The 27,402-nt window shown below is 41.7% G+C and overlaps 1 protein-coding gene across 3 annotated transcripts in view; it reads right to left on the bottom strand.

Moving 5' to 3' along the window:
- MSRA (methionine sulfoxide reductase A) overlaps positions 1–27,402 on the bottom strand; it is a 389,488-nt gene that overhangs the window by 212,846 nt on the left and 149,240 nt on the right. For 2 of the 3 annotated variants that reach the window (XM_081237519.1, XM_081237517.1), the window contains exon 2: positions 27,011–27,079. The exons of the other annotated variant lie outside the window; for it this stretch is intronic. In XM_081237519.1, coding sequence (XP_081093645.1) covers positions 27,011–27,079 — 69 coding nt within the window. The remainder of the gene's footprint in view (positions 1–27,010; positions 27,080–27,402) is intronic. 3 annotated transcript variants of the gene reach the window in all.

Genomic DNA, 27,402 nt, shown 5'->3' with positions numbered 1-27,402 from the left:
ATTATTATTCTCCTTCTTTTATCTCACTTTATTGCATTGGCTAGGACCTTCCACACAATGCTGAATAACAGGGGTGATGGTGGGAAGCCCTGTCTCTTCCTAATGTTAGAGAGAATGCTCCAATAAGGATGAGGTTTGCTGTAGGTTTTCAGCAGATACTCTTTTTCAGGTTAGGAAAGTTTCCTTCCATTCCTAGTTGTAAAGAAAGAGCTTTTTGCCATGAATGAGATTTGAGTTTTAACAATGCTTGCATTCTTTTGAGATGATCATAGGGTTTCCAAATCCTGTAATCTCTTAAAGTAATATATTACTTTTATAAATTTTTCTGAACCACCCTTCAGTAAACTTTACCTACTCATAATGCATTTTAATATTGAAGAATTACTTTTCCTAATATGTTATTTCAATTTTTTTCATTTATGTTCATAAGGAAAATACGTCGTAATTTTATTTCCTTATACTATCTTGTCCAGAATTAGAATCAAGGTTATATTGGCCTCATAAAATGGACTGGTTAACATTTCTTTTTTTCTTTTTTCTTTTTCTTCTATGTAATGTTGCATTAGAAAAATTTATTTGTTCCTTGGAGTTACAATAAAACTTTCTGAACCACCTAGACCTTGTGTCTTTGGAGAGGAGAAGGCAGGGATGAGGAAAAACTGTCTCATTGTTATGGGTTTATTCAAGTTTTCCTATTTCTATTTCTGTTTTTAGACGTTTTCATTACAGAACAAATCTTGGCTTTCACTGATCCTCTTTTTTTTTTTGGTTCATTTTCTATGTCTGCTTTTTCTTTAAGGTTATCCTGTTGTACAGTTTACTTTTATTCTGTTCCTTTCCTACTTTCTTGATATGAATACTCAGCTTATTTAATTTTCAAGTGTTCTTGTTCTTTGATAAATGTATTTAAGGCTATATATTTTCCTCTAAGTTTTGCTTTAAATATATCCCACATATTTAAATATGCAGTACTTTCCTCATCATTCTTTTCTAAATATTTTATAATTTCCAAGTTACTTCCTTTTAACTCAAGGATTAGTTAAGGGTGTACAATTTAGTTTCCAAATATATGGCCTGTTTCTTATACTAGCTTTTCATTTTGATGCATTGTACTTAGAGAACATGGTCTTTATTGTGTTCTTTTGAAATCTGTTGAGACTTATTTTACGGCCTACTGCAAGAGACAGGTGAACCTTGGAGTCCTGGAGCATAAGAGGTGTCTTTTACAGAATATAACTAAATGGGTCTTTAAAGAATATTTATCCCAAGGTTATACTGATGCTAACGGTCTGTAGACTACAATCGTTAAAACTTGTTACTTCATAAAAATTTTCCAAAACTCCTGCTGGATTTTTTAAAATTTAGAGTTACCTTTAGATTCCTGCATTTATACTCAAACTTTTTACCTGTCATTTCTCATGAATATTATCTGTGGCTATGGGATTTTTTAACACTTTTGGGAATTACTTTATTTTCCCTTAGCATTTATGATACTCAGCTGAAATATTCAGAAAGAACTTTAAAGAAACTTCAAATTTTCAAAAAGCCCTTTGCGGGCCTCCCTGGTGGCGCAGTGGTTGAGAGTCCGCCTGCCGATGCAGGGGATACGGGTTCGTGCCCCGGTCTGGGAGGATCCCGTATGCCGCGGAGCGGCTGGGCCCGTGGGCCGTGGCCGCTGGGCCTGCACGTCCGGAGCCTGTGCTCCGCAACGGGAGAGGCCACAACAGTGAGAGGCCCGCGTACCGCAAAAAAAAAAAAAAAAAAAAAAAGCCCTTTGCATTCACAGTGCAATTTTTGACCTGTCAGTAAAGATCTGTGATTTTAGAAATGCTGTTTGTCTAAAAATAAATGAGAAGCTGACCACTACAACTCTGGCACATTTGAAGGCAGTCTTACTTACCTGCCTCAGGACTCTGCATAAACTGGCTAGAACAAGTTCTGCTCCCGAGTATATTCCATGCTCTGCTCACTAGCACGCACCCTTCTCCTGCTCTGCCTGCGGACGGGTGTTACTGAATAACAGCCTTCAGACATCAGGTAGATTAGGAAGAGTGCTCCATCCTGTCAGACTGCAAACCGAAAAGGAGGCTGGGCTTTCAACAGTACATGTGCAGTCACCCATGTTCCTTTCACATTTCATCCAAATATTCCCTCTCTTCCAGCTCTTTTCCCTACTTTTAGACTTTACTCAGAACACAGCCATGTTCGCAGTCATTTCCAGGGTTACCTCCACGACTAGGATCCCGGAAAGGTAGACAGGATAGCGAGTGTGACACAGCAACCCCACTTCTGAGATCACATACTCCCCCACTCCTCCCTAACTCCTTTGCAGTTTGACAGCTCAAGCTTACAAGGTCACTTTGCCCGTTTTAACTTGCTGTAAGGCACACTTTCCTTTTTCTGCATTTAAAGCAGCCTTTTTCTATATAGTTCAAACCACATATCCTCTATTTGGAAATGGCTCTTAAGCCATAGGTCTAACCCCTGACCATCCATCCACCTAAGAAAGCTTTAGAAAGACGCATTTCCAACTCCCTGCTGGGTATCTCCACATGGAAGGCTCCCTGACACCTTGAATTCAAAACATCTAATACCTAATTAACCAACCAAGCCAGCATCTTCTTTTTTTTATTTATTTATTTTTTATTTTTTTATTCTTTTACTTTATTTTTTGCTTTATAACAAATTTAATCAGTTATACATATACATATGTTCCCATATCCCCTCCCTTTTGCGTCTCCCTCCCACCCTCCCTATCCCACCCCTCCAGGCGGTCACAAAGCACCCAGCTGATCTCCTGGTGCTATGCGGCTGCTTCCCACTAGCTATCTACCTTACGTTTGGTAGTGTATATATGTCCATGCCGCTCTTTCACTTTGTCACAGCTTACCCTTCCCCCTCCCCATATCCTCAAGTCCATTCTCTAGTAGGTCTGTGTCTTTATTCCTGTCTTACCCCTATGTTCTTCATGACATTTTTTTTTCTTAAATTCCATATATATGTGTCAGCATAGAGTATTTGTCTTTCTCTTTCTGACTTACTTCACTCTGTATGACAGACTCTAGGTCCATCCACCTCATTACAAATAGCTCAATTTCATTTCTTTTTATGGCTGAGTAATATTCCATTGTATATATGTGCCACATCTTCTTTACCCATTCATCCGATGATGGACACTTAGGTTGTTTCCAGCTCCGGGCTATTGTAAATAGGGCTGCTATGAACATTTTGGTACATGTCTCTTTTTGAATTATGGTTTTCTCAGGGTATATGCCTAGTAGTGGGATTGCTGGGTCATATGGTAGTTCTATTTGTAGTTTTTTAAGGAACCTCCATACCGTTCTCCATAGTGGCTGTACCAATTCACATTCCCACCAGCAGTGCAAGAGTGTTCCCTTTTTCCCACACCCTCTCCAGCATTTATTGTTTCTAGATTTTTTGATGATGGCCATTCTGACTGGTGTGAGATGATATCTCATTGTAGTTTTGATTTTCATTTCTCTAATGAATAAAGATGTTGAGCATCCTTTCATGTGTTTGTTGGCAGTCTGTATATCTTCTGTGGAGAAATGTCTATTTAGGTCTTCTGCCCATTTTTGGATTGGGTTGTTTGTTTTTTTGTTATTGAGCTGCATGAGCTGCTTATAAATTTTGGAGATTAATCCTTTGTCAGTTGCTTCATTGGCAAATATTTTCTCCCATTCTGAGGGTTGTCTTTTGGTCTTGTTTATGGTTTCCTTTGCTGTGCAAAAGCTTTTAAGTTTCATTAGGTCCCATTTGTTTATTTTTGTCTTTATTTCCATTTCTCTAGGAGGTGGGTCAAAAAGGATCTTGCTGTGATTTATGTCATAGAGTGTTCTGCCTATGTTTTCCTCTAAGAGTTTGATAGTGTCTGGCCTTACATTTAGGTCTTTAATCCATTTTGAGCTTATTTTTGTGTATGGTGTTAGGGAGTGATCAAATCTCATACTTTTACATGTCCCTATCCAGTTTTCCCAGCACCACTTATTGAAGAGACTGTCCTTTCTCCACTGTACATTCCTGCCTCCTTTATCAAAGATAAGGTGACCATATGTCCGTGGGTTTATCTCTGGGCTTTCTATCCTGTTCCATTGATCTATCTTTCTGTTTTTGTGCCAGTACCATACTGTCTTGATTACTGTAGCTTTGTAGTATAGTCTGAAGTCAGGGAGCCTGATTCCTCCAGCTCCATTTTTCGTTCTCAAGATTGCTTTGGCTATTCGGGGTCTTTTGTGTTTCCATACAAATTGTGAAATTTTTGGTTCCCGTTCTGTGAAAAATGCCAGTGGTAGTTTGATAGAGATTGCATTGAATCTGTAGATTGCTTTGGGTAGTAGAGTCATTTTCACAATGTTGATTCTTCCAATCCAAGAACATGGTACATCTCTCCATCTATTTGTATCATCTGTAATTTCTTTCATCAGTGTCTTATAATTTTCTGCATACAGGTCTTTTGTCTCCTTAGGTAGGTTTATTCCTAGATATTTTATTCTTTTTGTTGCAATGGTAAATGGGAGTGTTTCCTTGATTTCACTTTCAGATTTTTCATCAGTAGTATATAGGAATGCCAGAGATTTCTGTGCATTAATTTTGTATCCTGCAACTTTACCAAATTCATTGATTAGCTCTAGCAGTTTTCTGGTAGCATCTTTAGGATTCTCTATGTATAGTATCATGTCATCTGCAAACAGTGACAGCTTTACTTCTTCTTTTCCGATTTGGATTCCTTTTATTTCCTTTTCTTCTCTGATTGCTGTGGCTAAAACTTCCAAAACTAGGCTGAATAAGAGTGGTGAGAGTGGGCAACCTTGTCTTGTTCCTGATCTTAGTGGAAATGGTTTCAGTTTTTCACCATTGAGGACGATGCTGGCTGTGGGTTTGTCATATATGGCCTTTATTATGTTGAGGAAAGTTCCCTCTATGCCTACTTTCTGCAGGGTTTTTATCATAAATGGGTGTTGAATTTTGTCGAAAGCTTTCTCTGCATCTATTGAGATGATCATATGGTTTTTCTCCTTCAATTTGTTAATATGGTGTATCACGTTGATTGATTTGCGTATATTGAAGAATCCTTGCATTCCTGGAATAAGCCCCACTTCATCATGGTGTATGATCCTTTTAATGTGCTGTTGGATTCTGTTTGCTAGTATTTTGTTGAGGATTTTTGCATCTATGTTCATCAGTGATATTGGCCTGTAGTTTTCTTTCTTTGTGACATCTTGTCTGGTTTTGGTATCAAGGTGATGGTGGCCTCATAGAATGAGTTTGGGAGTGTTCCTCCCTCTGCTATATTTTGGAAGAGTTTGAGAAGGATAGGTGTTAGCTCTTCTCTAAATGCTTGATAGAATCCACCTGTGAAGCCATCTGGTCCTGGACTTTTGTTTGATGGAAGATTTTTTATCACAGTTTCAATTTCAGTGCTTGTGATTGGTCTGTTCATATTTTCTATTTCTTCCTGATTCAGTCTTGGCAGGTTGTGCATTTCTAAGAATTTGTCCATTTCTTCCAGGTTGTCCATTTTATTGGCATAGAGTTGCTTGTAGTAATCTCTCATGATCTTTTGTATTTCTGCAGTGTCAGTTGTTACTTCTCCTTTTTCATTTCTAATTCTATTGATTTGAGTCTTCTCCCTTTTTTTCTTGATGAGTCTGGCTAATGGTTTATCAATTTTGTTTATCTTCTCAAAGAACCAGCTTTTAGTTTTATTGATCTTTGCTATCATTTCCTTCTTTTCTTTTTCATTTATTTCTGATCTGATCTTTATGATTTCTTTCCTTCTGCTAACTTTGGGATGTTTTTGTTCTTCTTTCTCTAATTGCTTTAGGTGCAAGGTTAGGTTGTTTATTCGAGATGTTTCCTGTTTCTTAAGGTGGGATTGTATTGCTATAAATTTCCCTCTTAGAACTGCTTTTGCTGCATCCCATAGGTTTTGGGTCGTCGTGTCTCCATTGTCATTTGTTTCTAGGTATTTTTTAATTTCCTCTTTGATTTCTTCAGTGATCACTTTGTTATTAAGTAGTGTATTGTTTAGCCTCCATGTGTTTGTATTTTTTACAGCTCTTTTCCTGTAATTGATATCTAGTCTCATAGCATTGTGGTCAGAAAAGATACTTGATACAATTTCAATTTTCTTAAATTTACCAAGGCTTGATTTGTGGCCCAAGATATGATCTATCCTGGAGAATGTTCCATGAGCACTTGAGAAAAATGTGTATTCTGTTGTTTTTGGATGGAATGTCCTAAAAATATCAATTAAGTCCATCTTGTTTAATGTATCATTTAAAGCTTGTGTTTCCTTATTTATTTTCATTTTGGATGATCTGTCCATTGGTGAAAGTGGGGTGTTAAAGTCCCCTACTATGATTGTGTTACTGTCGATTTCTCCTTTTATGGCTGTTAGTATTTGCCTTATGTATTGAGGTGCTCCTATGTTTGGTGCATAAATATTTACAATTGTTATATCTTCTTCTTGGATCAATCCCTTGATCATTATGTAGTGTCCTTCTTTGTCTCTTCTAGTAGTCTGTATTTTAAAGTCTATTTTGTCTGATATGAGAATTGCTACTCCAGCTTTCTTTTGGTTTCCATTTGCATGGAATATCTTTTTCCATCCCTTACTTTCAGTCTGTATGTGTCTCTAGGTCTGAAGTGGGTCTCTTGTAGACAGCATATATATGGGTCTTGTTTTTGTATCCATTCAGCCACTCTGTGTCTTTTGGTGGGAGCATTTAGTCCATTTACATTTATGGTAATTATCGATATGTATGTTCCTATTCCCATTTTCTTAATTGTTTTGGGTTCGTTATTGTAGGTCTTTTCCTTCTGTTGTGTTTCTTTCCTAGAGAAGTTCCTTTAGCATTTGTTGTAAAGCTGGTTTGGTGGTGCTGAACTCTCTCAGCTTTTGCTTGTCTGTAAACGTTTTAATTTCTCCATCAAATCTGAATGAGATCCTTGCTGGGTGGAGTAATCTTGGTTGCAGGTTTTTCTCCTTCATCACTTTAATTATGTCCTGCCACTCCCTTCTGGCTTGTAGAGTTTCTGCTGAGAGATCAGCTGTTATCCTGATGGGGATTCCCTTGTGTGTTATTTGTTGTTTTTGCCTTGCTGCTTTTAATATGATTTCTTTGTGTTTAATTTTTGACAGTTTGATTAATATGTGTCTTGGCGTATTTCTCCTTGGATTTATTCTGTATGGGACTCTCTGTGCCTCCTGGACTTGATTAACTATTTCCTTTCCCATATTAGGGAAGTTTTCAACTATAATCTCTTCAAATATTTTCTCAGTCCCTTTCTTTTTCTCTTCTTCTTCTGGAACCCCTATAATTCGAATGTTGGTGCGTTTAATGTTGTCCCAGAGGTCTCTGAGACTGTCCTCTGTTCTTTTCATTCTTTTTTCTTTATTTTGCTCTGCAGCAGTTATTTCCACTATTTTATCTTCCACCTCACTTATCCGTTCTTCTGCCTCAGTTATTCTGCTATTGATCCCATCTAGAGTATTTTTTATTTCATTTATTGTGTTTTTAATTGATGCTTGATTCATCTTTAGTTCTTCTAGGTCCTTGTTAACTGTTTCTTGCATGTTGTCTATTCTATTTCCAAGATTTTGGATCTGGGAAATAGAATCTTGGATCATCTTTACCATCAGTATTCTGAATTCTTTTTCAGGTAGACTGCCTATTACCTCTTCATTTGTTAGGTCTGGTGGGTTTTTATCTTGCTCCTTCTCCTGCTGTGTGTTTTTCTGTCTTCTCATTTTGCTTATCTTACTGTGTTTGGGGTCTCCTTTTTGCAGGCTGCAGGTTCGTAGTTCCCGTTGTTTTTGGTGTCTGTCCCCAGTGGCTAAGGTTGGTTTAGTGGGTTGTGTAGGCTTCCTGGTGGAGGGGACTAGTGCCTGTGTTCTGGTGGATGAGGCTGGATCTTGTCTTTCTGGTGGGCAGGTCCACGTCTGGTGGTGTGTTTTGGGGTGTCTGCGGACTTTTTATGATTTTAGGCCACCTCTGTGCTAATGGGTGGCGTTGTGTTCCTGTCTTGCTAGTTGTTTGGCATAGGGTGTCCAGCACTGTAGCTTGCTGGTCGTTGAGTGAAGCTGGGTGCTGGTGTTGAGATGGAGATCTCTGGAAGATTTTCGCCGTTTGATATTATGTGGAGCTGGGAGGTCTCTTGTGGACCAGTGTCCTGAAGTTGGCTCTCCCACCTCAGAGGCACAGCACTGACTCCTGGCTCCTCAATTTGGGATGATTTGTTGTCTATTCATGTATTCCACAGATGCAGGGTACATCAAGTTGATTGTGGAGCTTTAATCCGCTGCTTCTGAGGCTGCTGGGAAAGGTTTCCCTTTCTCTTCTTTGTTCTCACAGCTCCTGGGTCTCAGCTTTGGATTTGGCCCCGCCTCTGCGTGTAGGTCGCTGGAGGGCGTCCGTTCTTCGCTCAGACAGGACGGGTTTAAAGGAGCCGCTGATTCGGGGACTCTGGCTCACTCAGGCCGGGCGGGAGGGAGGGGCACGGAGTGCGGGGCGAGCCTGCAGCGGCAGAGGCCGGCGTGACGTTGCATTAGCCCGAGGCGCGCCGTGCGTTCTCCCAGGGAAGCCGCCCCTGGATCCCGGGACCCCGGCAGTGGCGGGCTGCACAGGCTCCCGGAAGGGCGGTGTGGACAGTGACCTGCGCTCGCACACAGGCTTCTTGGCGGCGGCAGCAGCAGCCCCAGCGTCCCACGCCCGTCACTGGGCTCCGCGCTTTCAGTCGTGACTCGCGCCCGTCTGTGGAGCCCCTTTAAGCAGCGCTCTTAATCCCCTCTCCTCGCGCACCAGGAAACCAAGAGGGAAGAAAAAGTCTCTTGCCTCTTCGGCAGCTCCAGAGTTTTCCCGGACTCCCTGCCGGCTAGCTGTGGCACATTAGCCCCTTCAGGCTGAGTTCTCGCCGCCAGCCCCAGTCCTCTCCCTGCGCTCTGCCCGAAGCCCGAGCCTCAGCTTCCAGCGCCGCCTGCCCCGGCGGGCGAGCAGACAAGCCTCTCGGGCTGGGGAGTGCCGCTCGGCACCGATCCTCTGTGCGGGAATCTCTCCGCTTTGCCCTACCCAGGTATGTGGGGAGTTTCTTGCCTTTTGGGAGGTCTGGGGTCTTCTGCCAGCGTTCAGTAGGTGTTCTGTAGGAGTTGTTCCACGTGTAGCTGTATTTCTGGTGTATCCGTGGGGAGGAAGGTGATCTCCGCGTCTTACTCTTCCACCATCTTAGCATCTTCTTCTGATGTCTCTGTTTTAATTACACTGGAATTTTCCCAGACCCTTAATAGGAAAGGGGAGAATTACCATTTTTCTTCCCTTTCATTTGTCTCAGCCTCAACAGTCTCCCGATGTCCTGTTATTTGTCCCTCATATTCTCCTCCCTTTCCCATCACCACCCTAGTTCCGCCCACTTGCTGCCTCTTCAACTGTCCTCCCACCTCAGCTTTGCTCCCTCACTCCCACACCCATTGCTTTCAGGTCAATTTCCGTCACAGACACTTTCCAACGTGTCCCTTGTCTTCTTTAAAACCATGAGTAGGTAACATGCAAGAGTCTTAAGCATTAATAACACCTTTTAATCCTATGATTCCACTCCTATGAAGCAGCTGTAGGAAAAATTTTTCAATTGGCAAATATTGATTTTCCGGAAATATTTTAACAGCATTATTTATAATAATAAAAAATTTAAAACAACCTAAATATTCAAAAGTAGAGAAAGTATTTAATAAATGATGGTCCACCCATAATTTGGAGTGCTATGTATCCACTTTTCTAAGATTATTTGATTACATGTAAAAATACCCAAAATAATGTTAAGGGGGAAAAAGCAAAATATTAGACTATACGGAGAATAGGTTCATGTTTTGTTTAGTCTGTTTACACTTTGACAAACAGACTCAAGGGGAATACATCAAAATGTTAATAGTGGTTATTAACTCTGAGTAAGATTACAGGTGACTTTTATTTTCTTCTTTATAGTCTTCAGTATTTTCCAAATTTCTGCAAGAAGTATGTATTCCAATTGTCATAATCAAAAAGAAGTTTTTAAAAAATGTTTACACAGATTGATAGATACATGTTCTGGAAGGAAATGCAATAAAATATTAGAATAATAGTTGCCTCTGGTTGGTCCCTTTTGTGTTTTTATATATTTTCCAAATTTTCTCTAATGCGTGTGTGTTATAACCAACACGATTAAGGTGGTTATTAAAGTTCTAACATCTATACCCTCTCCTCAGCCAAACCAGAACACTCTGTGCCATTCCACCCTCGCTGGCCGTCACGTTACCCGCTCATGCTGTGCATCTTCCACCCACCTCCACCCTTGGAAACCCTGCCGACCCGCCCTGAGTAATTTCAGATATCACCTTCTCCCTAAGTCTTTCCAGAATGCCATTCAGACATAAGGTGTCTCTTCTTGGAACCCCAAGGCGTGTCCAAGCCTCTGCACTCAGCCATTTACATGGTCTGCCTGATGGGATGACTGCTGGCTCCCTGCACCATGAACTAAGAACACAGGGCCTGCCTCTCTGGACCCGTTTTTCCTTCTATCGCCTATCATGGCACCTTGCCATATTAGGCGGCATGGGGCAGGGGGCGGGGCTGGTGTCGAATGAATTGAACTGGAATTCTTCGAAAATTTAATGGACCATCTTTTATAATTATGGTGGACTTTATAATGGAGGCACTCCTAGAAACCACAGTGCCAGTTTATGGCGAGTTCAGATCTTCCTTGAGGCTTCGGAAGTGGAAACCCAATGATTATATGGAGGGAAAATGTAGTGCTGAGCAAAGAAAAAAAAAAGTTCTCATTTCACTTGTCTCTTTGCTCTGCCAAATTCCTGAGCTGTTGGAGACACGGGTTCAGAAGCACCAAAAGCGGTCAGTTTGAGCCAGGCCTATATGCTCAAACACTTACTACCTATTCAGCCTCAGGGAAGCTCCTGATACTCTTTTGTCTTTTCTTTTTCTTTTTAATCGACGTATAGTTGATGTACAATATTATATAGGTTCTAGGTGTACAATACAGTGATTCACAATTTTTAAAGATTATAATCCATTTACATTATTATAAAATATTGGCGAGATTCTCATGCTGTAGCCCTATACTCTTTAAGTCTTAGTTTCCTCATCTATAAACTAGGAATAGAAATATTACTAATCACAGAGTCACTGAAAGGATTTCATGAATAACACAGAAAAAGCGTCAAGCATACAGTAGGTACTCAATAAGTGTTCATTTCCATTCTCTTCTCTCACTTTCCCTGCTTGCCCCACCTTCCCCCTCCCAACATACACGTGCACACACTCAGCACTCCCTCTCTCAGTCCATCCAAGGTCAGAGCTGCTTCTCCTGTCACCCTTGGTCTCTGAGACGTCACACTGTCCTGTGGGAGAACCCGAGAGCCCTCCCCTCCATCCTCAAATGAAACAGAGAGCCTCGTGGTCTCATATACAGCCTCTCTGGATTCTGCCAGAGCTCTCAGAATCTCTCTGAGCCAGTCTCCCCATTTCCTGAGCATATAACTCTCTGGTTACCACCACTCAACTCAGACATCCCTTCTCTAACAGCTACTTCTCAGCCCATCACTTTTTTCAGAGCTTAACGGCCCTTCACATTCCTGCCTTCTCACTGCCTCCTTCCTGCCTAATGTCACCAGCCAAGTCTGTCATTCCAGACCCACAAAGAACGTACTGCGAGTTATGTGCCTCTTGACCGCTCAGAGGGATGTCTTAATCATCTGAAAAAATGAGTAGAACTAAGTTACTTCTAACATCCAGCTTGGTCATTGAATGGTCTGAGGGCTCTCTGGAGAGAATAAGAAGAAGAATTGAAATCTGTTTTCCTCTTTTCTTCTTCTCCTCAACTTTAAATGTGACTTTGTGACTGTCATCGGTGAGCAAATAAAATTTTTCCTACAAACAGTACATAACCTGGTATCCTTTACATTATAAGAAGAAAAAGAAAGAAAGGGAAGGGAAAGGTACAAAGGAGTTTACATTTTTCAAGTGTGGCTGGGAGCCACACATTGTACGAGTATCTGTGTGCACATGGAATCTCTCAATAACCCTACCAGGAAGATGGCATTAGCCCCACTTGAAGGATCAGAACATGGAGATTCAGAGAGGTTAGGTCACTTGCCCAAAGACACGGAACCAAGGCAGACCTAGGATTCTGACTCAGGCATGCCTGGGACTCAAAGCCCATGTTCTTTCCACCGTGCCATGCTGCACCCCTAGCAACAATTTCAGAAGCTGGTCTGCATGGGACGCTGTGGAGCAGCCTGAGTTAAGAGCCTCCTGATTACAGATGTAGGATTGAAGGGGGATTCTGTTGCATCACTTTATCCATTCTAGAGAATTCAGTGGCACCTGGTAAATAAGAGGCAGTTCATGTGGATCTCGTGAAAACAGCATGATTTTATGGAGCACTCTGCTGGAATTACCTTTTCTGCAATGGGATTTTACTGTATATAAATGAAGTATGCGGAGAGTCAACAGCAAAGGCACAGTGCACGACTCCCAACACATTCCCAAGGCACTCCTTTCTGTGGCTCCTTGTCGTCTTTAAAGGCACGGGGATGACATCCAGATGTTATGACTCTGATGATGTCACATCTGGTCCAGATGAGAGCTCCCACCAGGGCAAGAAACTGAAACGCAAATTCCAGCCACAATCGGACAGGTGTGAGCCCTTTATCAGAAGGTGGAACCTGGGCAGACATGGGGACTGTGCTCGGCTAAGTTCTAGAAAGGCAACTCAGAAGGCCTGAGACAGCCAAGAGGCGGCCTGTCCCTGGTCACAGACACACATTCACAGACGCTGGCTGTGTGTGGCTTGGGGTGAATCACTGCTGGTCAGCTGTCCAGCAGAGAAGAGGGCAGGAGAAGGGCGATTTGAAGATAATTTTCAGCTCTAAGACACTATGACTCTCCCAAAGAAGATGAATACAGGAGGTAGAAATGTAAATGAAGTCACAATACACTTCCTATGTTAGCTTGGCTTTTTAGCAAACCTACATCATATTAAGTAATTCAACAAGATGCTTTCCTTATCACAACTTACTTGAAAACTACAAAATTTTTAAATACCTTCTTCTAGAAAAGAAACCATACAGCAATCAGAATCTGATTGATATTTTCAGTGTTTAGTGACAATTACCTTCTGTCCACATCAATTCCTAATGCTGCCTTAATTTTATTAAGTACTGTTCGCAGTCTCTTCCCAAATTTAAAACATGCCCATAGAGACACATATGCTCCACTGGGCCTCTGTACTGTGACTAATGCAGCTCCAAGTTCTTTATACATATTGTTGTGTTTCACCCTCTACCCTAGGAATAGCCCCTGAAGAGTAGTGGGTCTTTATTCACCAAGAGGGTTCAAGAACCAGAATTCCAAGATTGTAAGGGACCTGACCTCTCATCTAGCTTAAATGCCCTGCTAGTATTAAAGCATCATGGCAAATGGGTGAACTGCCCTCAACCTTGAAGCGGTCCAGTCCACACCTCTGCAGATCTAGTGATGGTTGGGAAGCTCTTTCCTACATTGAGCCAAAACCCTAGAGTTTTCCCTCCTCCGCTCTGATCCTCTCCCTCAAGGTCACACAGGACATGCATAGCCCCTCTTCCTCATGACAACCTGTCAACCCTTTGATCATCTGAAGACAGCTCTTGTAAGCTGATTACAAGCCTCTTCATTTGCTCACTACACATATTTCTGAATCCACTCACTATGTGTGTCTGGACTCCAGTGTGTCTGGACCCTTCAAGGACAGTGGAGCCACACCGCTCCCCAAGTATGGGCTGATGAAGCTGTGGGTTCCCTGGACAGGATGACCATGGCCCTGCCAGCACTGTGAAAGCCCAGGTTTCACCAAACCAGCTCACTGGAAGCAGCACGGTTCTCGTAGCTGCTGGAAAGCAAGTGGTTGCTAGCTGGACTAGAGGATAATTGATGACCGATAGACAGCAGCACCTCAATGCAGGAGGAGCAAACTCCTCCTGAGGACATGAACATGAGGCTGAAGACAAAGCCGGCTTAGAGTGAGCTGTGCATTTTATCAGGGCCTGACAAATACGTTCAACAGCTCACCTGGGGCAAAGAAAAGAAAGCCTTAAGAAAAAAAAATAGCATTCAGTTTTCCTAGGAAGCATCCTTTAGTATTTCTCTATCTCCTACATGTATCTGTTCATGGGCCCTGCCTTCTCTAGGTACTTGCAATTTTGTTTTCCCTTCTACATTGGGTAAGAGGTTGATGGAATTTCAGTGAACAAATGACCATGACAATTGCCAGTGGGTGTTGATTAACACAGCAGAATGCCTTCAGTTCCAGCTGACTCCTAAGAGAAAATGTAGGACATGTGGAGGCAGAAAAGAAATCCCAGATGAAGAAGTCTTCCTGAAAGGTCCCCCAAATAATCTGCAACCACAATGTACAATATGACCTTCTTCTTACCTTTCCAGAGAAGCAGAAAAACACAGGGAAGCTAAGGTCAGCCTGGATCATTCCATTTCATCAAGAAGGAATGGTATGGTACAGCTGGGAGGGCAGTTAGTGAAAAACAAGGCTTTTGTGTTACCAGAAGACTTGTTGTAGCAGAAGCTGTGAACCTCGGCCACTAGCTTACACCAAATCTCATGGCAAGATCCACAGGGTCCAGACACAACAAGGCAATCCTAATGGCATCATAGACTATACCCTAGGCTACTGGTCCAGTGAATCTGAGGAATTTGGAAACTTCCATCTTTCCTCTGGCATGCCCCACTGTCATTTACATTTTTTTCTTTCTGGCATGGATATACTGCTTCCTCTTTCACTTTCCTATGTCTCAACCATTTTTTCTGCCTTGAAAATATCTTCCTTTCAGCACTTCCTGGCATCCAACAGACAGTCAATAAACATTAGTTCCTTTTGCCTAGCACCTCCGTCCCGTCCACCTCCTCTCGGAGCCTCCTGAATGTCATTCATCCAGCAGGTATCCAGAAAACTGGGCTGGTGACACATGTACACCACTGAGGAGAAAAACCACCCTCTATGAAATGTACTGGGCCATTGACTGCTAAATCCCTCAAAAGCTTCCACAAGTCCCCTGAGACTTCCTCTGAAAGTCTCTCTCTACATCTCTTACTCAACTCTGTGTAAATTAAGTATCAGAATATAAAAAAGTTTCTCCCACTTCCACTACAGATGTGCAGAGTAGTAGCCATTGATTCATCTAACAAATATTTATACTAAGGGCCTATATTTGAGACTCGGCCCTGGTAACCCAAAGATAATAAGACACAGTCCCCATCATCGAAAAGCAGGCAGACAGTGAGAGATAACCAATTCAATATCTACTCATAATGCAAGGTGACAATCTTATCTGATGAACCTAGGGACAGAGAGGAGTTGTGGGGAAAGACTGAGGAAAAGTCGCTGAGGCTTCCAAGATGAGCAGGGTTTCAGCTGAAGGTGTGCAAGTGTGGGAAGAAAACTAGGATGAGGCCCCCCACAGGCTGGGTGAGAAGTTATATTTAAAAAAAAAAAAAAAGGCTGGTTGAATAGATCAGAAATTGGTTCTACAAGGCCTTAAATGCTAAACTAAGGAGTGGAGATTACCCTTCTACAACAACGATTTCCCGGCAAAGGAATGATGTGGTCATATCTATACTTTGAGAAGCATCTCTGTCAGGGATGTAATCCAATCCCCTAGAAAGATGATAGAAAGACGATGACAGGTCAGCAGGGGGACTCTTGGATCTGTCCACTGGGCTTCATGCTCATTGCTTTCACTCTGGTCCAGGCCACCATCATCCCTCACCCTTTGAAGAGCATCCCTGCCCTTGAGGAAAGGGGAACCAGCTTTTATTTTTGCTGGTAATGACTGAGGCTATGGTTTTAATGGGCAAAGCAGCATCTCTTGTGACAGAAAAGGAGATAATACAGCTGTTTGGGAAGGATATAAAGAGGGGGTGTGCGCAATAGCCTCCAATTTGGTCTTTTCAAACCTTATTGCACATCATTCTAATCCATTCTTCTCACTGAAGCCTGAGTGATCTCTCTAAAATCCAACCATGGCCCTGTCATCTCTATGGTTCTTGTTGCTCTTACGATAAACTATAATTTCCTCAACCCGGCTAACCGGGTGGGTAGTGATGCCAGCTAACCACAATGAGAATAGGTTTAGCAGAAGAAAGAAATGACTATCTGTTGACTGCCGACTATATGGCCAGCACGACCCCGTAAAATGTACATGGTCTATCCCACTGAGACCTGCCTTGTGAGAAAGTTATCGCTATTCTCGTTTAACAAATGATGATCCCAGGATGCAGATTGTAATGATTTGCTAGTGAGACGCAGAACTAGGGTTTGAACTTAAGTCTAAGTCCGTCTCAACACATTGACACCATGGAACCCGAGGAGAAGGAACAATGCCTTCTAAAAGGAGTTGGGAGTGGGAAGTGGAAACGGGTGGTCTTTGGTCAAAATGGACCTTCCCTGTTGTACAGTCATCTATGTTTATCTAATCTTTATGCCCACTCAAAACTCTTTATTCCTTGGTCCTGATTTGAGCCCTGCCTTTGACCCTCCATATTTGGTATTCATCTTGATTACCTCCCAATGACATTTCGTCAAATTTAAAATTATTATTTCCTCAAATATGTATTTCTGCCCCAGTATCTCTCTCTGGGCTCCTTCTGATACTCCAACTACACATATATCAGACCAACTGACATTGTCTCATAATCACCAAGGCTCTCTTCATTTTTTAAAAAAATATTTTTTCTCCCTGTCCTTCTGTTTGAATAATTTCTATTGACTTGTCTTCAAGTTCACTGATCCCTTTTCTAATGTAAGGTCCTTTCTGTTAAGATCATCCAATAACAGCTTTTTTAAAAAAAAAAATTCAGATGCTATAGTTTTCAGTCCTAGAAATTCTATTTCTTTTTTTATAGTTTACATTTCTCTGCTGATATTACTCTACTACCCCATTCTGTCCATCTTTTCCTGTAAATTGTTTAACATATTTATAATATCTGTTTTAAGTCCTTGTCTGCTAATTTCAACATCTGACTCTTCTCTGGGCCTGCGTCTATTGACTTTTTTTCTTTAACTATTAATCTTTTTTTTTTTGTTTCTTCATGTCTGATAATTTTATTGCATATTAAACACTGTGGATGATATGTGCTAAATTTTGTAACTTTTCTCCAAAAAATGTTGACTTTTTTCCTGGCAAGCAATTAAATCTGGGTCATCTTGATCCTGTGGAAGCTTAGTGTTAGATTTTACAAGAATGGGTTTATTTTGCTTTTTCCCCTTAGCCCTAAGATGTAACCCTTTATCCTGGGTTTACTCCTAAGACATGGCCTTCCTAGAGTTCCAAGGAAAAGCCTAAAGTTTTTACAATTCTCTCTAACTTAGTAGGACCTGAACACCAGCTTTCTCATAGAACCAAGCAACTGCTGAAATCTCAACCTTTTAGCAGTTGCTTTCTCCAAGGTTTCCTTGGAATCTCACCCTGTACGTGCACAGAGGCAGCCACAGATTTGAGGGGACTTGGTACAGAGAGTGTGGGGCTCCCCCGCTCTATTGCTCCTTCCTTACAGAATGTTTCCCATTGATTTACAGCTACTCTAGCAGCCCTTAGACTCAACCTCTGCTTCTTCAGCCTAGTAAGCTAGCCACTTTCTATTTGCGCTCTTTTTGTTGTTGTTGTTGTTGTTGTTGTTGCGGTACACGGGCCTCTCACTGTCGTGGCCTCTCCCGTTGCAGAGCACAGGCTCCAGACGCGCAGGCTCGGCGGCCATGGCTCACGAGCCCAGCCGCTCCGCGGCATGTGGGATCCTCCTGGACCGGGGCACGAACCCGTGTCCCCTGCATCGGCAGGTGGACTCTCAACCACTGCGCCAGCAGGGAAGCCCTCTCTCTCTCTTTTAAATAAGCAACTGTGAACTAGGAAGTGCCCTCAGGGAAAAGGCTGGTTAAATGTGGTGCTTACCAAGTTTGTTTCCCTTATTGCAAGAACTGTGTTCCCTCCAGGTGCTGCCCAGAGACCCAGCATTTGGGTGCTCTCCAGTCCCTTCAGACAACTGAATTTTTTAAAAATGTTTTGTCTAGAGATAAAATTATCGTCAGCTGGAGGTTCAGAAACTTATTCAATTTCAGAAATCTGCTGACTTACAATTTAAAGCCAAATTCAGCTGATAACAAATATCTGACATTCCATCCCAAGAGTTCTGGGAGCTGGAAGAGTTAAGAGATCTATGTAAATGCTGATTTATTTCATTGATAAGTTTTCAGTCTTATCTTAAGCATTGATTTCACATTTTCAATCACATCACCACAATCCATTGACCTGTGCTCCCTTGCACACTTTGCATATACCAGAAGGACAATTTGAAGTGCTTCTAAACTGTTCAGTGTACTGTGGAACAACCCATTTTGAATGGAATCCAACGCAAACATTCAACATGATTCTGAATGGTTTAATTCAATCCATTCCATCTAAAAATACAAGTAATACTGATCTATAAGTAGAGCAATAATAATATCTAAATACTCTCTACAAGGGATTTGTATCTGTTTTTAGCTAATGTATCATGTTAAAGGACCATTTAAATGCTTAATATATGGGGACAGAAAATATTCTAAAAGTATAAAGATATAGCATTTAAGAAAGATACACAAGTGCAAGTTAAGGTTTATCATTATTATTATTATTATTATTATTATTATTAATTAAAGGCAGTGTGTGTTCAAGCCAGAAGTACTAGGCTAGGAGGCAATACTCTCCTAAATGGCGTCCCTGCTTTTTTTCTCACCATCCCAAACATTCTATCTTCAACATAGCAGCAAAAGTGATTCTTTTCAAAAATAGGTCATATAACGTTATTCTGCCCCAAATCCTGTAAAGGCTCCCCTTGGCATGCAAAGTCAGAGTCAAAGTCCCCACAGTTACCAAAGACCCTTCATGATTTAACTCCCTCTTCATCTCTGGCCTCAGCTACTACTGCTCCCTCCTTGCTTGTTACACTCCAGCATACAGGCCTCATGCCAGGCACACCCCTGCCTCAGGGCCTTTGCACTTGTAGTCTTTCTGTTTTTTCCTACAGATCTCTCTATAGTAACCTCCCGTGCCTCTTTTAGGTCTTTGCTTAAAGATTACCATTTCATGGATGCCTCCCTGACTGTCTTATTTTAAATTGCAAACCCTCACCCCACCCCCAACCAGGCATTTCCTCTTCTCCTCCTCTGCTTTATTTTAATCAACAGCACTTATCACAATCTGACATCCCACAACAAATATTTTACCTATTTATCTTATTTTCTGTCCTACCCTACTAGAGTGTAAGTTCCTTGAAGGGAGGTATTTTTTCTGTTTGTCTCCTGCTACAATAAATAATATGACGAGTAAGTGAATAAACTAGTTGAGTGCTAGACCTAGTTCTACCATTAACTAAGTAGCCTGACCCTGGGTCAGGCACTTAATCTCTCTGAGCCTCAGTCTTCTCAGAATTAAATATGAAGAAAAAAATTAGATTATATATATGAAAACATTTTATAATATGAAATTTACTACCCAAATGTAAAAGTTGGTTGTTGGTGGTGGCACTGTGTTTGCAGCCACTTCATTACTAGGTAAATTTAAAATGTCCTACATGGGGCTTCCCTGGTGGCGCAGTGGTGGAGAGTCCGCCTGCTGATGCAGGGGACACGGGTTCGTGCCCCGGTCTGGAAGGATCCCACATGCCATGGAGCGGCTAGACCCGTGAGCCATGGCCGCTGGGCCTGCGCGTCCAGAGCCTGTGCTCCACAACAGGAGAGGTCACAACAGTGAGAGGCCCGCGTACTGCAAAAAAAAAAACTGCTCTTAAAAAGAGGTATGTGCCAAAATATTCCTGGATGAAATGATCTGATATCTGAGATTTACTTTGAAATAACCTGGGATGAAGAAGAGAGAGTGAATGGGACTACAGATGAAACACATTAGCCCTGAGTGATGCCTGCTGAAGCTGAGTTAGTGAGGCTTCACTGTATTAGTCTATGTTTATGTATGGTTGAAATTTTTCACAATAAAGAATGAAAAAATAAATATTTTTTAAAACTCCACTGAAAGAAATAACATTGATAGAAAATTCCCTAAAAGTTATCTAGTCCATCGATTGTTTTAGATACAATACAAGTAACTTCTTTCTGGGTTAAGCCAGGGAAGCACACGGTGGCACCCGTAGGGGGAAGGTGGACTGAATTGTTCCTGGTGGATGTCAGGAGCCCAAAGAGAAGAGCGGTGTGACCAAGGGCTCATGAATCTCCTCTCAATACTCACTCCAAGGGCGCTGTCAGCAGTACTGCTGACTGTCTTACATCACAGTGTCCTCCTTATAAGTACCTTGAAAGAAATTTCTTTCTGGTTCTAGAATCAAGAAATTTTATGGCTCCCCCTATCATGTAGATTTTCAGGATCATTAGGTAAAACTGAAAATCACCACTTCACACCCATGAGGCTGGCTATTAACAAATAAAAATAACAAGTGTTGCCAAGAATGTGGAGAAATTGGAACCCTGTGCTTTGCTGATGGGAATGTAAAATGGTTCAATCTTTGTGGAAAATGGTATGCAGGGGCTCTTCAAAAAAAGAAACAGGGAATTATCATATGATCCAGCCATTCCACTTCGGGATGTATTTGCCAGAAGAACTGAAAGCAGGGTCTCAAAGAGGCATCTGTACACTCATGTTCGTAACGGTATTATTCACAATAGCCAAGATGTGGAAGCAACTCAAGTGTCTGTTGACAGGCGAACAGATAAACTAAATATGGTGTGTGCACTCAATGGAATATTACTCAGCCTTAAGAAGGAAGGAAATTCTGACACATGCCACAGCTTGGATGAACCTGGAGGCCATCATGCTAAGTGAAATAAGCCAGTCACAAAAGGACACAGTGTAGGATTCACTTATATGAGGTCCTAGAGTAGTCAAACTCGTAGAGAAGGAAGAAAGTCAGACGGTGGCTGCAGGGTCTGTGGGGAGGGGAAATTGATGTTATTATTTAATAGGTATAGAATTGCAGTTTGGAAAGACAAAAAGTTCAGGAGACGGATGGCAGTGATGGTTGCATAACAATGTGAATGCACTTTTTAAGTGCACTGAACTGTGCACTTAAAAATGGTTAAAATGGTAAACTTTATGTTATGTGTATTTTACCACAATTCTAAAAAACTGAAACCAATCACACAACCAATTGATCTTCATGTTGCCGCTAGGAAATACAGAGCCACATTTGTGGCCGAGGTTTATAAATTATATAGTATTATAGCATGTCCTCTTTGCATAGCTTACTTCTCATATTTTTCTTTGGTCTAATATTCACCTAATTCGAATGTATGTTATTTTGCCATTTTTTATATATATTTTAATTTTCCCTTATTTCATTTTATAGCAAGGCCCAAGAAACTTGTCTAAGTCACACACCAGGATCTATCTGACTCCAAAGACCTCCGTGGATTCTGAATTCTCTGGGGACTTCTCTGCAACTTTTGGTGGGCAGGGCGTGCTTACTTTCTAGTTCTTACAAGCATTCCAAGTAGTTGAGGTTGATGGATACGTGCTCTCCAGACAAGTCTTACTTTGTCAGACACTATTTGACCCACTCCTTTCTACTCGGGGTGCAGTTCCCTTCTCTTGGCACAGATATCCCCACCCACACTCCTGCTGCCATGTTGTCACCCTCCCAACTCCAGGACACCCTCTCCAACACCACGCCTGTGCCTTCTCGAGCAGGACCAGGGCCATCCTGTGCAGTGCCACACAAACCAAAAGGAATTTTCGACACAGGCTCTGAAAAGTCTCTTCCCCTTTGCCTATATTATCATCAGACCTTTTCATACTCAAAAAGGAAATGTGATCATCACACACGCAAAAAAGGTACATAAAATACAATGTGTCCTACGTGTCTCCAGATGACCAGTTACTGTCCCTTAAAGGTACTTCAGGTCACCATGGAAGGAAGGCCTATTTTCGTTTCCCCAAATGCCTCCTCACTTAAGAACTTTGCACCAGTTAGCAACCTGCTGTTCTAACGATCTTGTGAATTTAGACTGTTTAGTTAATTACAAACACATTTCAAAGTCATTCTTTCTGGCCTTTTCCCTAGAATGAGTGACTGCAGCTCCACAGCTCACAGAATGGTCTTCAATAGTTTTCAGTCAAGGTTCAGGGAGAAATATGCCACACCGGGATTTGATTATTTACCAACATAATGTTGGATCCTAGCCAATGAGACACCAATATATTTTCCATTGAAGTCGGACGTATTGCCTGCTGCTTTCGATGCTGTTTTCTTGGCTGGCAGACAAAGTAACTGTGGCTGTTTCTAATTCACCTCTAGTTCAAGTCGGGGGGGGGGAAATATCTTATCATTGGTTCACCTTGCAGACACTGATCTCTTCTCCCTCGGGGTACAGAAGGTGAGTCCCCCAGAGTGAGGCCTGCCTGTGGGCCTCTGACAGCCACTGGCCTCTGCTCTGGGATCAGTCCTTCCACACAGCTAGTCAGGAAAGAGTCTAGCAAATCTTGGCCCCCTGGCTAAAAACAGAGAAGTGTAACAAGATCATAGCACACTTTCATGATGTCTTGGATTGTCTTTTGCTCCCTCTTGTTTGAAGAGCCCAAGAGAACCTGACATAGAGAACAGGTTTTGCAGTGGTTTGAGTTCCCAGAGCCATCGCTATCAGGCTAGTAGGAGCCTAAAAACCTACAGCGACCCTAAGAATTCGCAGAGGTACTTCTGCTGTGGTTGCTTGGTATCCATCAATTCCTGACCACTACAGTTTCTCACTGCAGAATTTTACATCTCACCAAACAGCCGGGATATGGGTTTCTAAATGATACAATCAAAGAATTTAGAGTTACGAGTAATTTTTCCAAAAAGGTTTAACACTCTGAAACAGAGAAAATTCTCATTAACTGAGAAGAAAGGATCTTAAAGGCTATTTACTTCCACTTCCCAACTGGGTAGGAACAATCTCTCATTTGAATACCTCTACTGATGGAGAGTTCATTACCCTACATCATTGGACAGTATTAGTATAATATTAGAATTGCAAGGGTACAATCAGATAATTCCCCATCTCTTATTGAAATGCTACCAGCCAGGTTTTATAAATATGAATTAACTGTTCACTTCAAGTCATTCAGAAAGAATATAATATTTACTGAGTAAAATCCTGGAAGTTAGTGTAACTACTGGTGTTGATGCTATAGGGTACATAATGTAAGTCTACTGCATTGGAATTTTTTCATTTGTTTATTTCATTTTATATCTCTAAGTTCATTATTTTTCAATTTCAACTTTACTCAATGTGTATTTATGATTCTTGACACCATGTCTTATAATATACACTCTCATTAGAGGGCGACATTATATCCCATGTGCCTGAAGTCCTCCGGTACGTACCTCATTATTTTAACATAATTTTTACCAGCACCCTTTTCACTCTCAAAAGTATCCTAGTTTGGATGATAAGTGTTATGGTCAAGTGCTGAACTCGAAAGTTTTAAAAAACTGTATTTCATTTTTTCAAACTGTACTAAAACTCTTCACCGATTAACTCTTCACCCCAACCCCTGACTTCTCTGAACTCTCCTCAATTAATAAATGTCTATTTTATTTGGAAATGATAAATCTTCCTGACTACGGAGTACCTTTAATAAAGTGAATAGCTGCTCCGTGCTTAAGAACGACCACCACAGAGAGGCCGGAGGCTTGCTCTGTGCCAGGACAGAGGGACCCTCCGCCAACAGGATGTCACTTTCCTGAAGTTATCACAAGCCGGCACAGTTATCTAAGTCAGGCACAGCATGCTGGCAAGTGTCACGTGGATGTCCTCGTGCCAGAGAAAGCATTCCCTCTACCTGACCATATTTCTTTCATCTTTGGGTGCCTCAGTTTCTCCGTCTCTAAAAGAGCACAGCGATGCCCACTTCACAGGGCTGCGGTGGGATTAAAGGGATGGCGGACATAGGGCACTCAGCCACCTGGAACAAAGACATTCAGTAATTGCAAAATGTTCGGTTCCGCTTCTCCGGCCTGTAAAAAAGGGGCTCCCGCTGACTTGAAAGGGAGCATCACACACAGACGAGTAGAAGCCCACCGGGACAGCAGGCCTATTACCCTCATTGTCATTGTCCTAAAGTGCAGAGGAGAGAAAAGGGCAACAGAAAGGCTAAAGAACTGTGATCACAGAAAAACAAGACAAGGATAAAACTGACTGGGCCATGAAAGAAAACCTGAAAAAATGAACGTCTTTTTGTTTTAAAAATAATCTGTGAAGATTACATGCCAGAAGTAGCGTGTAAGGAGCCCTCTATGTATTGTCTGGTCACTTGATATAATAACACACTCATACATTTTTCAGAACGGAGCCTGCCCTTGACTCTCACTCTACCTTTCCTTACATCATCCACCCTAAGCTAAGTGCTAATGGCCGTTCGTTCAGTGGCCACTTTCAGAGTGGATTAAATTTAAAAGTTTCTATTTAGACAGCATTCTGTAAGGTACATTCAAATGATTAACCAATAGATAATGAAGTTGAAACTGGTGATACTCTTTTGGCATAAAATACTGACTTCCCAGGCTGAAGAATGGGTTTGGACAAGTAGAAAGTGCCACTGCTGCTTTGGTGATCTCACAGTCAAGTCAGTGTAAGACATTCTCCTGCACATTAATACCTGCTACTAAAATCAAATGGGGGAAAATGATAAATAGTAGGAGACGTCACTCCAAGCAGTATTTCCTGGCAAAAGCTGTGTCTCGAGAGTCCTTCAGAGCACTCTGGGAATGCACAGAAATTCACAAATCAATTTGCTAAATTGGCTTGGCTGGAAATCATGCTTTTGTGCATGGATCCAGCTGAAAGGCATTTCTGACTCTACCAGACTCTCCCAGGACTCCTGTAACCAGGCCAAGAGTCAGGGAACATGGTAAAAAGAGCGTGGACTTCCGGCCTGTTAGACCTGGGCTCAAATTCAAGCTCTACCATCTCTGGCTGAGAGACCTGTGATAAATCATGTGAGCGCTCTGAGAAGGGGATTATGTAATCCTACCAGCCTTACAAGGTGCTGAGAGGATTAAATGCCCAAGATATGTCAAAGAGGTGCACTTAGTTTGACTTATTCAGTACAGCTATAAACAACCCAAATGACAGAAGCCCACCCCAAAACCCATCCACTCCCTCACTCCACTGCAGGCCAGGTGGACAAGCCATATCAAGTGAGGACAGTTTTGAAAACACAAATAGAAAATGCTTGCACGCACTTAACCAAAACAGAGGCCTTCATTTAAGTATCTGGAAGAGCAGTGCTAATAAGGCAAAAATCCTTAGATGTCAAGAGATATTCTATTTTATCACCTGTATAGTTCTGCACTGGTAGAAATTATGCACAGGATTCATTTCTTTTAAAACCACACCCCTTGGCCATTCACAGTGGGCTTCCCAGGACTGCCTGAGGCCAGATGAGTCTTCAGCCCCAAGTATGTTAGATGCAGAAGCCAAGGGAAGGGTCTCAGAGCACCCCGTCAGCCTTCCCATTCTACAGGTGAGAAAACTGAGGCTTGGAGGGGGGATTTGCTTGCCCAGAGTCAAACAATGAAGGCCTTGGGTTAGGATTTTTAGGAAAGCCACTCTAAACCAAACCTTTGACAAAGTAATAGTAATAATAATCTCGCCACGGAGCTTTATTCACTGATATTTCCAATTCTGTGGCAAACAATGTCATCAGTCCTTTGGGAAGGAGGCTTTCCTCCAATACCACAACAGGGGGAAATCTATGACAGGTCAGTCTCATTTTACATTTCCCAGTATGACATGGAACCTAGTTTCTAACCTAGTTTCTAGGGGTTCACAAATCTGAAAGACAAAAAAAAAATCATCAAAAGAACCCTTTGAACATTGATGTGACATTTGTTGTCCCCTGGTAACAGACGCTGTGCTAGGCCTACAACTTAAGTAAAATGGCATCATTGGAACATAATTTCTCAGAGGAAAGTTAACAAATCAAATAGTTAGCCGACATCTTATAGTGACCATTGATGCTTTTTTCTTCAAAAACCAAATTCTCCATTTAAATTTCTGAACATAATAACTCCTAATCACTGACCAGTACATTTTAAAAGGTGATAGCCCATACAGAGCAAGATTTACAAACACCTAGGCAGAAGTGGGTCCCTGTTTCATAACTCTCCAACTGTTAATCATCAGTGATGACTAACTCTGGGATTAGGGAAACATTTTATCCTGAATATGCTAATTTAGAGACAGTGTTGTCAGGAGGCTAATTTCTGGCTCAAAGACACTTCAATGCCTAAAGCAGTTTTACATCAAAAGCCCTTGTAGGAGACTTCCATCAGGACCAGGGGAAGACGGAAGCTGGAGGGGGGCATGAAGAAAGGGGAATTCAGGTTTTTAGGATGAAAGAGATCATAGAATCTATCTAAAGGCTAAGGGGAAGGAACCAGAAGAAACAAACAAAGGAATATGCTCCATTCATAATGGAAGAGAAAGAGATCATTCAATTAGATTATTGCTTTTTGTAGAATAACATCTCAAAACTCCTTGAATCCCAGCTTTAATAAAGATATATATATATATATATATATATATATATATATATATATATATATATATGGGAAAAAAAATCCTTCCTGGGAAAGAAAAACTCAACTCCTAAATTATCAGGCTAATTCACAGTGTGGACATAAGAAATAGTAAATACACAGTTTGATATTTGATTTGCAAAGTGAGAAAGGAAAGCATACTAAATTCTATAGAATGAGCTCTTCTGATCCCAGATATACTAAGAACTTGATAGTTTTTTGGCTGCAACGACTTGTAAATATCTAGAAGAGCCCAGATTTTGAAGCCCTGAGGACACTTGCTAAAACTCAGAAACTTGGCACTGGTCTTTGCACACAATTTGGGTTTTCTTTCAGAGTTGTTATCTTACCAAATAGAGCCATCTGTGTTCCCTCTGGGAAAGGTTCAACTGTTCTGTTGCCATTGACATGATGTTTGGCTAGAAAAAAAAAAAAGGAGAAAGAAAGAAAGAAATGCAAGTTAAGTGTAAAGTTCTAACACATACTAACACATGTCATTAAATGTGTCAGAGAGCCTAGTTCTCATTTTTAGCGAGCAACGGTACCAAAGCTCACCCTCTTAAGACAGTTTCAACTATTTTGTTTTTAATCTCAGTTACAAAAGAGCCTAGAGATGGCCCGATTCAGGCATGTCATTTTACAAGTGAGCGCGCCCAGACCCAAGCACGGGCAGAGCCGTGCAGCGGCGGGCAGCAGAGCCAGCCCAGCCTGGAAGCTCCTGACTCCCGGCCAGAGGGTCCCC

This window comes from Mesoplodon bidens, assembly GCF_964165515.1.
Source record: "Mesoplodon bidens genome assembly, chromosome: 6".
NCBI classification, from domain to species: Eukaryota; Metazoa; Chordata; class Mammalia; order Artiodactyla; family Ziphiidae; genus Mesoplodon; species Mesoplodon bidens.
This window is presented reverse-complemented; position numbering and strand designations above follow the sequence as displayed.